The following is a 16,051-nucleotide window of genomic DNA, read 5'->3' on the forward strand; positions in this document are numbered from 1 at the left end:
AGAAAGGGCTCCAAAGATGGTGGGAATGTGTCAAGAGGACACAGAGGCCAGCTTGAAGAGGGGCCCACTGCACAAATCAGAGACAACATGGGCATCAATATAAATAGCGACGGTGGCTGGCACAGTGGCTCATGCCTGTAATCCTAGCACTTTGGAAGGCCAAGGCTGGCGGATTACCTGAGCTCAGGAGTTTGAGACCAGCCTAGGCAACACGGTGAAACCCTGTCTCCACTAAAATACAAAAAAGAAATTAGCTGGACATGGCAGTGTGTGCCTGTAGTCCCAGCTACTCGGGAGGCTGAGAGAGGAGAATTGCTTGAACTTGGGAGATGGAGGTTGCAGCAAGCTGAGATTATGCCAATGGACTCCAGCCTGGGTGACACAGCAAGACTCTGTCTCAAATAAATAAATAAATAAATAAATAAATAAATAAATAAATAAAATAGTGATGCTAATGGTGTATAATTGATTTAATAGGAAAATACAAGACTGTATAGATATGAATAAATAAATAAATTGAAACAAGATATATACCTAGTTTCAAAGTGCCTTTCCACAAAATATATCTTAATTATAAAGAGGAAAAGAGTAATTTCTACGTGAAAGAGTTGGATGGACGGAGCCATCATACAAGTGAACACCATAGGTAAGGAGACAAAGAGAAGCGATACATCCCTGATTGCACTCTGGGAGGACGCACCCACCATCGCTCTGTGATTCTTGCCAAAGACGCAGAACCGGAATCTATTCATGAGGAAGCATCAGACAAACTCAAGTTGAAAGACATATTACAAAATAACGGTCCTGCAATCTTCAAAAGTGTTAGGATCATAGGGCCAAAGAACCACTAAAGAATTGTTCCATCCTGTAGAAGATCAAAGAGACTAGAGAACACATTGCTATGTGTCATGCCATGCTTCTCAGCTAGGTCCTTTTGTGATGAAAGACATTATTGGGAAAGCTGGAGGAACTTGAATAGGGTCCAGGCATCAGATGGCAGTCATAGAGCAATGTGGACTTCCCAGTGTTGGCAGGCGTCTTGTGGTTATGTAGGAGAATGGTACTGTAGGAAATACACACTAAAGCTTTTGGGGTGGTGGGGCATCAGATTGGCAACTTACCTCTAAATGGCTTAGCAAAGAAAATAATTCTCTGTACTCTATTTGCAACTTATTAGTAAGTCTGTTATTGTTTCAAAATAAAAGTTACAAAATATATTAGTGATTACACTTCAGGTTGAAAATGTGTTAAGGAATACCATCCATAATTTTCAGTTATTAATTAAATTTCCTTAATTTGGTGATATATCATAGCCTGAGAATGCCTTCTACTTCAAGGCAAATGCTGGTAAAATGAATTTCCCGAGAACAATGAACTCTCTTATGCAGCAGGGAAGGAGAATATGGATTTATCTGAAGTGAATATTTTGATTAACAGATAAGTTCTACGTGCTATCAGTGGATTGCCAATGTTCAAATAAATAAAATGAAACAAAAATTTCTTAATATGGATCTGTGCTAAACAAAATGCACTCTTCCCTCCTTTGATGGCTTAGAAGGCAGGGTGATATTGACTATTGTTTGTGGGCAAACTCTTTCTTCATATCAGGCCAGTATCCTTATTTTACATAGTGTTACATTCAACAATTACACTGCAGCAATACAACCACCAAATTTGTAACATTCTAATTTATATACACCATGCATAAAAAGAATTCAATAAAGTGTTTTCCTGGAACCTCAAACCAGTAGTATTTTTAGGTTATATTTCCAACAGTGGCCAAGGGTACTGAAAGCTCCTTTCTTCATTACTGTGATGTTTACCTACAAACCTCCCATTTCAAATCTGTTCGCGTGTTCCACCTTTCCCAGCTCTTGGAATTACTGTGAAATTGTTTCTGAGAAAATGGGAAATGGACTTCATGTTATTCTGTTCTTTTGGGTGTTGTTCCTTTATAAAATACTATGGAGTGAAGCATTTTTATTCTTGGTGCTATTTTAGAATTATCCCATCTCTGGCTGTTTGCTGATAAGATGTATTTTTCTTTGTCGGTGTTTGAAACTGAGTAAATAAAAATTTAAGATTCCATCTTCCCCACTTTTTTTTTTTAACCAATGCAGGAAAATAAAAATACTTAAAAAAAAACCCAGCTCAATAAAGAATACAGTATTCAGTGACTACCTGCGATACATAAAGTTCTTCATGCAGCACTTCCTTTTCCCTTTTTTGTTTTAACCCTGTTTGATTCTTACAGGTATTAAAACCTCTTCTTCTGAAATATTCTTTGTCCTATTACATCTGCACCAGCAGACACTTCATTTATTCCTGAAGGAGCAGAAAGGATAAGTACAAGGGATGTGTTCCAGGGTACCCCAAATAGTGAAGGTGCTGTGAGCCATGGCATGTTTCAGTGTCTGATTGCTCATGTGAGAAGGGATTTCCCACAGTTATTTTCAGCATATAAAGTGGCTGAGCAAATTGTTTTCTCATTTCTTTTTTTCTTTCTTTTTTTTTTTTTTTTTTCAGACAGAGTTTTACTCAGTCGCCCAGGCTGGAGTGCAGTGGCGCGATCTCTGCTCACTGCAAGCTCCGCCTCCTGGGTTCACTCCATTCTCCTGCCTCAGACTGCAGAGTAGCTGGGACTACAGGTGCCCGCCACCATGCCCGACTAATTTTTTGTATTTTTTTTTTTTTTAGTAGAGACGGGGTTTCACCGTGTTAGCCAGGATGGTCTCGATCTCCTGACCTCGTGATCCGCCCGCCTCCGCCTCCCAAAGTGCTGGGATTACAGGCGTGAGCCACCGCACTGCAAAAACATGCCCACCACCCTGACCCATATGTGAACGCCTAATGTTGAGCTTAATAGCTCAAATAAATGAGAAGACAGAAGAGTGGAATTTATAGGAGAAAGGAGAAATGCTCCACAGATACCCTCAGGAGAGGCTCTGAAGTGCAGAAACAGGAAGTGAAGGCTGGGGTAGAGATCGCATCCACGGGAGTGTTTCTTGCACTTCATCCCAGGCAAGGCTAGATTGTTCTTTTGAGTAGAAGAGTGGTTTCCAGGGGCTAGGGGTTGGGGGAAATGGGGAAAAGCTGGTCAAAGGATGCACGCTTTCTGTGATAAGATGCATTAGTGCTGGGGATGTAATGTACAGCATGGGTGGTGATAGATGTGTTCATTAATCTGAATGCGACAACCATTATACAATGCATACATATAGCAAATCGTAATGTTGCACACCTTGAATACATACCACCTTTATTTGTCATGTAAATATTTTAAAATAAACGTAAAACACCCACCTTCATTCTCTCATTGGATTAGTTACTGGCTGGCCTCTGTCTGTCTCAGGTGGTGCAGGTTCCTAGCATGTGTCAAAGGTAATGCAGAGAGGAGCCATATAACCTTCCTCCTCTTCCTGGGAGTGGGCGCTTCTTAGTAATATGCAAATGAGCCAGGGTGAAACTCTAGCCCACTGTGTAAAATTAGAGGCCACTGCCTCTACAGTCAGTGTGGATAAACGACGCTTAATGAATGCAGGTTTTTCTGGCTACTCTTAATGAATGTGCATGTGATAAGCAGTAGGAGATAAGCATTGAAAAAAAGTGATCCCCAGAAAGCTTTCCAACTGAGAGAGACTACTATAGACCCAAGAGTGAGCCTTCACTTCCACCTCAAGTTTCCAAACGAAATAGCATATCAAGTGAAAGAAAAACTGGTTCCTCAGACCCAGCAGGGCTTAGGTGACCTATGCCTAAAGTTCCTTTAGAATGGCACAGTGCTGCCACAACTGCAATTTTCTCAGTCCCACTGCATTTTATGTCGTGGCTGTATTTGTTGCAGTTGATCTCCACAGAGCAAATTAAACGTGCTTTTAATAGGTAAAACAGAGAATGTTAGGAATAGCTCCAAATCACCCTCATGTTTATAGGTGTACATAATTAGAAATCAAACAGCGTTTAAAATGCTTGTAACTAATTAAATAGAATGGTTTCTTCGAAATTCTACTTATTAGTAAGTTAAAATTTGTTGTTGTAGCATTTTAAAGAATTACTTAATTTTTTTAATGCTCATAGAACTGATAGAAAATTTTAAAATGAAGAAAATTTTTATCTTTGTAAAGACAGTTTTGAATACCAAGGTAGAGCGAAGGTGGGAACAAACTATGAAATTAATTGTATAAGTTACTTCACTATAAAAATGAGTATTTAATTATAACATATAAGAACACCTTTTGATCATCAAAATCATACCACCATTCAGCAATCGCAAAATAGAATTGTCACATCCAACTTTCCTGCCACCATTACTTTTACAGTTGCTAATTGCTAAGTGACTACGGATCCCACCAATGGCAGTGGAGTGGGGCTGGCTCCTCAGTGTTATAGGGGGTCAGTCTCAAGGGGCAGAAAGGGAACAGCTGCAGGTACCACACTACACACACCCTGAATGGGCCAGCAGCACCTGCCTCACCCCCTGGTGGGATGTGGAAAGTCATTCTCCGCGGATGTGGAGGTGCACCCACCTGCCAGACCAGGTGCTCCTTGCCTCCCGGTGTTGCAGACAGGCAGACACTAAGCACGATGGTGTGGGAGGAGGCGGTGAGGACACTGGCAATGATGGCATCTCGCATGTTGAAGGGCAGCATGGTGTACACGACGAAGATGATGAAGAGGAAGAACGATACCTACGGGCAGAGAAGAAGAATAGTAAAAGTCACCAAATATTCTGGTTTCTAAGAGCCTCCTGTTTCCATCCCATTAAAGACTGCATAGAACAGCATGAGACATGCTCATTTAAGAAATAATCTGTGGACAAAATAGGGCAGTCAATGCAAATAAGTCCACTGGATTACAATAACAGACCAGTCGCTGTGATGGAGAAAAGTTTGTTTTCAAAATTTTGGGACTTCACTTTGATATCCAAACCACTCCATGAGTAAGGATGTAAAGCTGGTCCTAAACTATCAGGGTTCTGTATCTTTGCTTTAGAACATGCACTGAGGATTCTTGAAGTGATCTATCAAACTGCAAAGGGAGACCCACGGAGGAGGGACAGGCATCATTGGGGACGAGGGTGGACAGAGTGGAGACCCATAGAGGAGGGGCAGGCGTCATCAAGGGAAGTTAGTGAAAGCAGATGCCGAGAGCACGGGTATGTAACAAACAAAAACAAAATAAAACAGCCTGCGGATGGCTCAGCTGCTGGGGAACTCAGAGTGGCAATTCCTCCAGAAGTTAAACATACACAGCAGTTCTACTCCAAAAGAATTGAAAACAGGTACTGAAACAGATAAATGGACACCCATTTCATAACATCATTTTCCTAGCAAGCAACCCCAAGGTGGAAACACAAATGTTCATCACAGGATAAATAAACAACATGTGGTATATCCACACAATAGAATATTATTCAGCCTTAACATGGAGTAAGATGCCAATGCATGCTACCATACAGGGGAACCTCAGAAACATGCTAAGTGAACAAAATCTGGGCAGAAGACCTCATAGTGTATGATTCCATTTACATCAAATATCCAGAATAAGTAAACCCATAGGGATAGAAAGCAGATTGGGGGTTGCCAGGAGCTGGGGGAAGGGGACTGGCTGGGGAAGGGAGAGTAGCTGCTGACTAGGTGCACAGTTTCCTTCGGGGATAATGAAATCTTCTCTGAAACCAGATGAGGTGTTGGTTGCACGACATTGGGAGTGCCACCTTAAATTGGGTAATTTATGTTGTGTGAATTTCAGCTCAGTCAAAACAATCAACATGAAACCTCTCAAAGAAATGTTTGGCATGAAAAAGAAAATAGTTTAGTAGGTAATAAAAAAAAAGATCATTTTCATTACAAAAGGAGCAGAGACAGAACATCAAAAAGGATGAAAGGTGAACAATCCAGTTGGAAGGGACTGAGGTCTCGGAAATAGGGAATGGGACATGTGGCCAGCTTCCCATGTGGCTCTTGACTGCAAGCAGAAGGGAAGTTAAGGAAAGCATGCCCCACTTTCACAGTGTGACCTGTGTCACCTGAGGGGGATGCTCAAGCGCTGCACAGCTGGAAGGACGTGGTGCAATCATGCCAGCGCTTCTGGGACCAAGTCTGGATGTGAGCTCCCGAGAAGAATGTGGGCAATGAGCTGGGCTCCCGACGGATTTAAAGAGGGAAGCCTGGGAGAACACCAGGCTTCTTCTCTCCTGGGAATCTGCACCACGTATTACAACCTGAAAAGAACCATCTGTCACCACTTCACTATTCCAGGGTGGTGTCTGATCAGCTGTATTTGTGTAATTGTCATACACAAAAGAGCACAGGAAAGATTAAGGAGACATAGCCTAAAAATAAACGTGGGTCCTGAAAAGGCACTCTTCAATTTGGCACTCCAAGCTTTTTGGAATAGGCTTGCTGAATGAATGCTTGTTAAGGCACTCCGACCTGAAGAAGCATTCATTCTGCAGGCCTGTGTGAAGCTCCTGTGAATGCAGCCAGGTTCTGGAGGTGGAGGGTGCAGGACAGAGCCCCACCTCTCAGGGGCCGCAGGGCCCAGCAGAAGAGATGGTCATGCATGCAGCTGTCATCTCACAGTCTGCGTCCTGAGAGAAGGGCACCTGCCCTCACTGTGAGGAGACAACAGGGTGGTGGACTCTGAAGCACCTTCTCTAATTCTTGTGAGTCCAGCCATCTCGGGACGACAGCCAGGAGAAACCCACTGTGAGTGGGAAAAATGACCCGGAATCCTCATCAGGAAGCCCAGATTGGGCATGGACCATCTGCTTCATGCCCCCGTCTCCTCCCATTCAATCTATATTTAAAAGGGCCCTCAGGCCAAAAACTGTGGGGGAACACATTGCCATAGCAATATTTTTTTCTGGTAAATATTTTTTCTTTCACCTCTTTAAAAATAAAGACTCTGAAGGTTTTTTCAGCAAAGCATTATTATTTAGCATCATATGCATTCCACTTGTTCCATTCCATATTTGGGATGTGAAACCAAGGCAAAAACTATTGTCTTAGACCGTTTGTGTATAAAAATGCAAAGTTTGGCTGGGAAGACATATCAGGCATGCCTTTGGAGGGACTTGTAGTAAGCGATGCTCTATCTACACAGGCAGGCTGGGAAACCTCCCTCACTTCATCTTCCCAAGGAAGGAACATGCATGAGTTCTAGCCCCCAAATCATCTTTCAAAACCATTAAGAGCTACCACCAGCACACACTGGTGGTTTGCTGTGCAGATCCCTTCCGGGTCTCCAACGAATCTGACTGAGAACCACAGAGCTATCAGAAAGGTTTCTTTAGGAATGGGAAAATCAATTGTTGTGTATTTATAGCTTATTGAGCAAATGAAATTTACTTTGGAATCTCTGTATTGCCCTCCAATTTACAGAAAGTATGTTCGATTAAGATACTGTTTTTTCTACACATAACATTTATGTAAAATCTTATATGCCATAACAGGTATTAAATGAATAATTTCAGGTACCAGAGTTGACAATTACAAAAGAGAACCTCTCTTTTATGATTACATATTTGCTTCTATGCAAAAAACCTTTAGCATTTCTTTAAAATTATCATAACTTTTGAGTAGCTTAATTTTGGATAACTTTAAAATTCTAATACCATCTCCATTAAAATAGACTTCTGCAAATATTTTGAGCCTTGAAATGGAAGTCTGTGGAAGGCTTATCCACAATTACCAAATGGAAAATAGATCTTCAGTTTTCTGAATACAGGAGTCCCTGTTAAGTATTCATTATGAGATGGCAAAATTAATTTTCAAGGGTCAATTGCGCAAATTGCATTAAATCAAATCAGAGGTTTCCGTGGTAGCATTTCAGGAGTTTGGCTAGTGGTGCTTGGGGAGTGTTCGGCAGGCGGGACAGGGAGGAAGAAACTCAACTGCAGCTTCAAGTCCCATGAGGAGAATGTTCTGTACTCCTTATTAATCTCAAAGAGTTCTCATTTTTTTAAGCCTGCTTTCCAGTGCAACTTCAAATAGGGCCATATGTAAAACTAAAATGGATTTGGCACATGTAAAGAATGTGTGGGTAAAAAGCTCCAGAAAGTCGAATGCTATCTCTTGGGTTTCCATGTTACCATGGGGACATTCCCCATGGATGACATTCCCCTTAGATGTACCTCTGTCCAGAGGCTAAAGAGGGCAGAGCCAGGGATCTCATTCCTGTGATCCTGTGCAGAAACCCCAAGTTTGCACAGTAGCTGAGGCATCAGCACTTATTCCAATAAAACAGTTTCAAGTGTGTCTCTTAACTCCAGCTCTGCACTTGCCTTTTGCAAGACATGCCTATCTTCCTACGTATCTTCTACTTGCATCTCAAGCTCCACAAGTTTCAAATCAACCAAGAGCTTCTTTCTGTTCTTAAACCTGTTTGTCTTGCAGGATAACTCAAGTCTGCCCATAATGGCTCTGTCTCCAATAACCCAGGTGCAAATCCTTGAAAGTCACCTTTGAAAATTCTCTCCTCACACCCACACTCAAAAACAGGGTCTTCTCATTTTAGGATTCCAGACCAATGGGTTGTCTCTGTCTGTCTGCTTCTCTCCATCCTGACCTCACTGAGCTGGTTCCTGGCATTTCTGTTTGTTAGGAAATACAGTTCTATACTCTTTCCCTCTTTGCCCTGCTGCAAACAAGGGAAACAGAGTGTGTAATCTTCCTCCTACGTGTCCACTCCATGCCTTTCTCCAAGTCTCGGGTAACCATCAGGACTCTTTACAAATAACTTTTGCTTTCTTCCTTCTGGGCATGTAATATAACTACATTTCACTATTGTCATTTCAGTTAGGTGAGGGGAGAGTGGAAACTTTAAAAGTTCATGCACTGTTAGCCATGTCCTCTTGCCTCCCTGGCAACCATGGAAACATGGAGTTGAGGCTTCTCCCAGTCTGGGTCCCCAGACCCAGACTGAGCAGCACAGTCTCTCAGCTGACCCACACAAACCTGTGTTCATGTGAGTGGTTGGACAATCCTTTGTGAGGTTAAGCCCAGAATTCCTAAGCACAGTTCAACTGGTCCTGACTGATACCAAGTTTACAGAAACACATACACACACTCATGGGATGTCTTACTGATGTCATATTTATAAAAATTGGGTGCTTTTATATATAATACTCTGCAATTTGCATTTTTTCAATTAACTATACATCATGGGCCTCTTTCCAGGTCTATAATCACAAATATATTATTTACTTTTTACTAGCTGCAAAATATTCCGTGGCAATGGGTGCACCATCTTTGACTCTAGTATTTCTCCACTGATGCTCTCCCTCCTGGCAGGATGGGAGCCCTTGTCTGACTGCTGCAGTAGTGCTCCTTCAGTTCTTCCTTGCTCCAAAACCATCCTTTCTCTAATCCAGATAGCATTCTACTGCCAGATGCCTGATTCTGAATGCACAGGTCTCATGTGTTTCTCCCTTGGATGAAAACCTGCAGCTTGCCTCAGACCACCTGCACGAAATGGAAAACCCTCCCCTGCCTCCACCCACACCCTCTAGTCCTCTTCATTGGCTTTACTTATTCACGGCATTTAAAGTCCCCATTTATTTGTTAATTTTCTCTCCTGACATGGGTAAGCATAGTGACAAAACCAGGAACTTGATTCACTCATAGCCAAGACCCCAATGCCCAGGACAGTACCTCACATATGGTAGATGCTTCATGAATATTTGCCGTCTGCAGGAAAGACTATTATACATCCTAATATGAACCAAGCCATAACTACCTCATTAGCATCTACTCACCAAATGCGTCTCTAAAAACATTCTAACATCCTCCTTGTTCCAACTGGACTCGCCATTAGCTATAGACATGCTAATTTTCAAATTACCATTTCTCTATTTAGTAGATCAATTACATTGAAACACTCAACTGGACAGACATTTGTCAGATGCCTATGGCAGGCAACAGCAGATACTGGGTTGAATCTGGAGCAGCCTCAGTTTGGGCAGCCCATGTTCTCAGCCCAGAGAAGCTGGCCCCTTGCAAATCCCCCACCCAACTCTCTTGACTCAGCACATCTGCTTCTGCCTTCCCCAAAACATAAGATCTTCCAAAGAAGGCCACTTTTGAAGAGTTTGATACAACAAAAACTCACTAGGGAAGGAGAACATGAACACTGTCACCATTTTTTCATGAAGGAAGCTCTTTTGTGGAGCCAAGCTCAAGCTCATCTTCTTTCTAGAGGGTGGGCATAACCCCCTGGGTGAGTGTGCAGTAAAAGCTCCTTGTGCTAATGAGATTCTGAGCTGAATTTTTTAAGAGGCAGTGTCATAATTGTGCAGTTAAACAATGGTAGAGTGGAAGGGACCATTTAATCCAACTCTTCAAAGGCAGGCTGCAGAAAGCATAGGACTTGGAAGACAATCTGCTCTAATGATTTCATGGCTTCTTCAGATCATGCGTCAAGTTCATTAGCTTCTTGAGGCTGCTGTAACAAATTACCACAAAGTGGATGGCTTTAAATAACAAAAAACTTTTCTCTCACAGTTGGGAGGCTAAAAAATTTAAAATCAAGGTGTCAGCAGGGTTGGTTACTCCTGGAAGCTCTAAGGAAGAATCTATTGCAGATTCTGGTGGCTCCTGACAATCCTGAGCAACCTCTGATCACTCCACTGCCATCTTACATGGCCTTGCTTCCATGTGTCTGTGCCTCTGCACAGCGTTCTCTTCTCCGTGTATCTATGTCCACATTTCCCTCTTGCTATAAAGACCCCAGTCATTGGATTTGGGACTGACCCTAATTCCAGTATGACCTCATCTTAACCTGATGACATCTGCAAAGACTCTATTTTCAAATAAGGTCACATTCACAAGTACTGTGGGCTAGGACTTCAACATATCTTTCTTGGAGAACACAATTCAACCCATAACATCAGGTTTATGCTGTAATCACACCAGTGTTTAGATCTCAAGTATTTTCTGTCCACTTCACATCCCATGTTCCATTCCTGAGTCAGACATGAAAGGCAAGTGTCTATAATATCAAGGTTACTTACAATTTATAAATCCAAACTCATTTGATAGAAATATTCTATTTTTACTTTTTGGACATAAAATTACCATGAAAATGGAGAGGAGTTGAGGTACAGCTTAAACAAAGGTAGACCAGGCTCATGGATAGGTCCTAACTTGATTCTACACACATCAGGTCTATCAGGGTTCCACTCTGTCTCAGGCCTCTGCTTCAAGGCCCATGGACTTTCACAGTGTGGCTCAGTATTTCTTTCAGAGTGCAATGACAGGCCAAAATATTCCCAAATATGCCAATCACAGATTAAAAGATGAAGCTTCTGGTTTTCTCTTTCAAATGACTCTCAACTCTAATATATGGATGGAGTGTTCCCATTTGTTGCATTCTCCCCTGGAATGTGTAAGCAAGCAGAATCAGCAAGCTAATCAAGATTAGCTACAGAAAGCACAGTGGTTCTGTGGAGAACACAACATCAGAGAAATACTTCCTATTTTTGTTAGGATAGTAACATTAAAGGAAATAACATCTCAGTGAACATAATGTATTTTATAACCAAAGGCAGAGCAATTAAAATCATTTTTCTCTCCAAAAAATCTAAGAAATTAGAAATACCATAGTATTTACAGTAGTAACTTAATTTCAAAGACACAGATTTTACCAAAAACCATAGGAATTATACCTTCCAACAATAGTACCGGGGTATAGTTCTTATACATTGTATCTTGTTGTTGCAGAATACAACTAGAAATGCCAAAATTTAGTAAAAATAGTCCAAGGAAATTTAGAATTCTTAAACATTAATCTAATTGAGCATTCTTAACGGTAAGTTCTAAGTTCAAAGTAATGTTTTCTCATTGGATGTCATCTATATCTCAAAGAATTGATGACTTTGAGAATATTGATGACTTTGATACCATTTACTAATTAGGAGCATTGTTTAAACTTTCTGGAAACATAACTAGAAAGCTGTATAGTGGAAATGTACTTTATATTTTCGATAAAATCTGCAAAACAATAAACATGTTTTCACCTAGATGATTATTTTCTTATCTTGTTCCTTGATAATACTGCACATAAGGACTACTCTGAGTCACAAGTTTTTTTCATACAAATATCACAAACTGTGTAAGGACATCTTCTGTTTAATTGGGGGAACCTCATCCATCCCAATGTCTAATGCTAAACTGTCAGTGTTACAGATTCTTTGAGTATCTCTTCATGATTACCCTATTTCTCAAGTTTAACTTCTTTTCCCTTCTCCTCTCTCCCCAGATCTGTGTGTGTGTGTGTGTGTGTGTGTGTGTTTGTGTGTGTGACATGTATTTTCCACATATTCTCCCCCACTGAAATTCTATCACATCCCAGCTCTGGTTCAGTTGAGAAACCACCTCTTCCCATGTCAAAGACCCAGGCGGACCCACAGGTATACAACCAAGAGAGAGGGTCTACTGTGTCTCCAGTCTGACATCTCCTCATCTCCTCTACAGAGATCTGGATCTCTGGGTCAGGTTTCAGCAACAGTTCAGTTCTTGATGCTTCCAGATGCTTCCACAGGTCTCTTAGATTCCATTCTCTTTTCAATCACTCTGGCTTCCCCAGGCTTCACAGAACTTCACATGGGACTGCAGGCTGAGCTCCACTGGCTCAGCTCTAAGGTCTAACTCCTAATTTCCACGTTCATATACCATAGTGGATTACAAAGACCATATGACGAAATTGTTAATATCATTTACAGGAAGACATGACACAGAGACTCTAGATTATCAAAACAGGCTTGGAGTATGTGGATGTAATTTTCACAAAGAATATTTTATGCCCCAACTCCATTGAATCTCTGTCCTTCTTGTACTCTCTCCCATCTCATTTAATAAAACCCCTAATCCCCTAACCTAGGAACTATTCTTAATAGTTTTCTCTTCCTCATTCTTTCCATCCCTGCAAAAACATCCAGAGCCCATCTACTCCCTCCTGCCTGTGGCTACAACATCATCCAAATCACATGATCATCCTTGGATTCCTACAACAGCATCCAAATAGCCTTTCTTACACCAGTGTCCCCTAGAATGAATTTTCCGCACAGAAGCCAAAGCAATATTTTCAAAAGTTAAATCTGATAACAGTAATCCTCTGCTCATAGCCCTCTGATGGTTTTCTTTTTTCTTTTTCTTTCTTTTTTTTTTTTTTTTTTTTTTTTGACAGAGTCATGCTTTACTGCCCAGGCTGGAGTGCAGTGGCGTGATCTTGGTTCACTGCAACCTCCATCTCCCAGGTTCAAATGATTCTCCTGCCTCAGCTTCCCAAATAGCTGGAATTACAGGTGTGCACCACCATGCCCAGCTAATGTTTGTATGTTAGTAGAGACAGGGTTTCACCATGTTGTCCAGGCTGGTCTTGAACTCCTGGCCTCAAGTAATCTGCCCACCTCAGCCTCCCAAAGTACTGGGATTATGGGTATGAGCCACAGCGTCTGGCCCCTCCAATGATTTTCTGTAACACTTAGAATAAATTCAAAGTCCTTATCATGCCAATAAGGGACTCTCGCAATCTAGTCCTGGTGCTATCTCCAGTCTCGCATCCTACCAACTCCCATCACCGCCATGTTCATACTCCCTCCACACCGGCCCTCCTGCTCGTCCCTGAGCAACCGCAAGACCTTTGCACTGGTTGTTTTTCTGCCCCAAAGTCCTTCCCCAAATCTTTCCTTGGCTGGCTGTTTCTTGTCATTCAAGCTTACCACTCAATTGTCACCTCCCCAGAGAGAATCCCCCTGATCTCCCTATCCAAAAAACCCCTCGTTTTCTTTCTTGCTAATCACACTACATTTTTTTTCTTTTTTGAGACAGAGTCTTACTCTGTCGCCCAGGCTGGAGTGCAGTGGTGCTATCTCAGCTCACTGCAGCCTCCACCTCCCACGTTCAAACAATTCTCCTGCCTCAGCCTCCTGAGTAGCTGGGACTACAGGTGTGCGCCACCACATCCAGCTAATTTTTTGTATTTTTAGTAGAGATGGGGTTTCACCATGTTGGCCAGGATGGTCTCGATCTCCCGATCTCACAATCCGCCCGTCTCAGCCTCCCAAAGTGCAGGGATTACAGGCGTGAGCCACCGCTCCTGGCCCCTACATTCTTTACATCATTATTGCAATTAGAATGTTTATTTTTACATTTTTAATTTTTTTTATATTTTTGAAAATTTTTGTCTTCTGTCTTCCCCCATACATATGCAGGCTCTATGGGGACAAGGACACTGTTGGGATGGGTCCCTGCATCTGCGAATTCTACCCAGCACCTAAAAAACCTTAATGAAGATTTGCTGAAAGAAGGAAGGAAACACTTCAGGCATAGTAACACTTGAAAGTTATGAGTAGGGAAGCCCCAAGGAGGCTGACTGAGCAGAGGCAGGTTCTCAGCGATATGGAAGTCCGGCACATGTGTCAGGTGCTGCACACATGTGTTAATTCCCTAGTGCCTCAGACAGCACCTCGATGGCAGTCATTTTATTCCTGCTCATCTTAACCTCTCTGCAGTAACAAAGCAGAGTATCACAACTCTTCATATCATATTCTTCACTAAAAGACCCACACACACTATAAGTAAGTAAAACCACCTTAGAACAAGTAAAGAAAATTAAATCAACTCCTTTGCATCCACTGTATGTTCTGTACATTTGTTAACCTGGGTCTCATGACTTTTACCTGGAGAGATGCACCATCTGCCCTTTTCTCCCCAGTTCATTGAGATAGTGGGAGGTACCAGCATCCTCAGCACTTCCCATGATTCCCTGGAACAACAATGACCCTGCATCCTATTTGATTTTGTGGAGCTCAAGATCTTTGTTAACACCAAGTATGGTGCTTGGGCCTGAGCCTAGCCGCGCCCGGGAGCTTGTTAGGAATATATTCTCTCAGACCGCACCCTAAATTGACTGAATCAGACTCTATGGTAACCCCGCTTCCTAGGTGCTGTGCCTGTGACCCACACTGCTCTGAAGGGTTGTCAGTGAGCCCCATGATCAGAGTTACTCTTGCTATAGTGACAGCCACTGCAGGGGAGTTTCCAATATTCCAACCAGATAAGGATCATGCATTCAGCTCTGCCATGCAGTTCTACTCAAAGTCTGGCGCTAAATAAACATTGACTAAATCAATGAATCAGTGAACTAGGAAGAATAATTATGCATCTTTTGACTTGGTTACTAGTTTCTATTTCTTGACACCTCCAAACCAAGTTGATTTTAAAATAAAAACCATTGAAAAAATATATATTTCCTTTAAATTTCATTTCTACTTAATAAGAAAAAGGACCACATCAACAATTACAGAGGACATGAGACTCTGGCCTTTTTCAGACCTTCTCTGTGTCATCATTACCCCATTCTGCTACTTCTGTTTTACTGACGGAGAGCTCTTGTTTCATAAAAGGTAACCAAACTGTCCGTTTCAGTCACCAAATAATACCTCTTATTCAATATCTGACCATTTTAAGTAGAATGCCATCTTTCTTACGGTGAAAAGCATAATTAGAAATTCTTGGAAATTCACTTTATACTATTTAATAAAACCTTTTATGATCATAATTCAAGATAAAAGCCCAGGAACATGTTGACGACTAGATTGTATAAAAGATTTTATCTTTCCCATACAGTTACCTTAGGCTTAGAATATCAACTCTATAGAATGTGAAAATATTTCTTTAAATGTTACATTATTAAGCAAAAGAATACATATTATGTTCTTTGATGGAAAGCCAGGGCTTCAAAAGAGTAATGATCAAATCATGAATCACTGGGTAGCTTTCATTCTTCTTCTGAAAATGTTATTCAGAGTTAGAGAGATTGATGATGGAATCAGAGGTAAAACAATAACTTTCACTGTGCTTTTTCAAATTTAAAATAGGTAGGAGGTATGTCATGCATTTCAAAAAGCTTGAGAAAAAGAATAGTAGGATATAACATTAAAAAAAAAAAAATGGGTGTCCTGAGGGAATAGAGACGGCTGACTGTCTTCTCCAGCTCTTCATCTGTTCTGAACCCTCAGCCTCTACATTGGGCAAAAGGACAGTGG

The 16,051-nt window shown here is 41.6% G+C and overlaps 1 protein-coding gene across 1 annotated transcript in view; it reads right to left on the reverse strand.

Annotated features, from left to right (window-relative positions):
• Positions 1 to 16,051, reverse strand: part of ADCY2 (adenylate cyclase 2) — a 436,796-nt gene that overhangs the window by 307,608 nt on the left and 113,137 nt on the right. The window contains exon 3 of the mRNA XM_055246496.2: positions 4,527 to 4,688. Within this exon, the coding sequence (XP_055102471.1) occupies positions 4,527 to 4,688 (162 nt within the window). The remainder of the gene's footprint in view (positions 1 to 4,526; positions 4,689 to 16,051) is intronic.

This window comes from Symphalangus syndactylus, chromosome 16, assembly GCF_028878055.3.
Source record: "Symphalangus syndactylus isolate Jambi chromosome 16, NHGRI_mSymSyn1-v2.1_pri, whole genome shotgun sequence".
In the NCBI taxonomy this organism is placed as follows: domain Eukaryota; kingdom Metazoa; phylum Chordata; class Mammalia; order Primates; family Hylobatidae; genus Symphalangus; species Symphalangus syndactylus.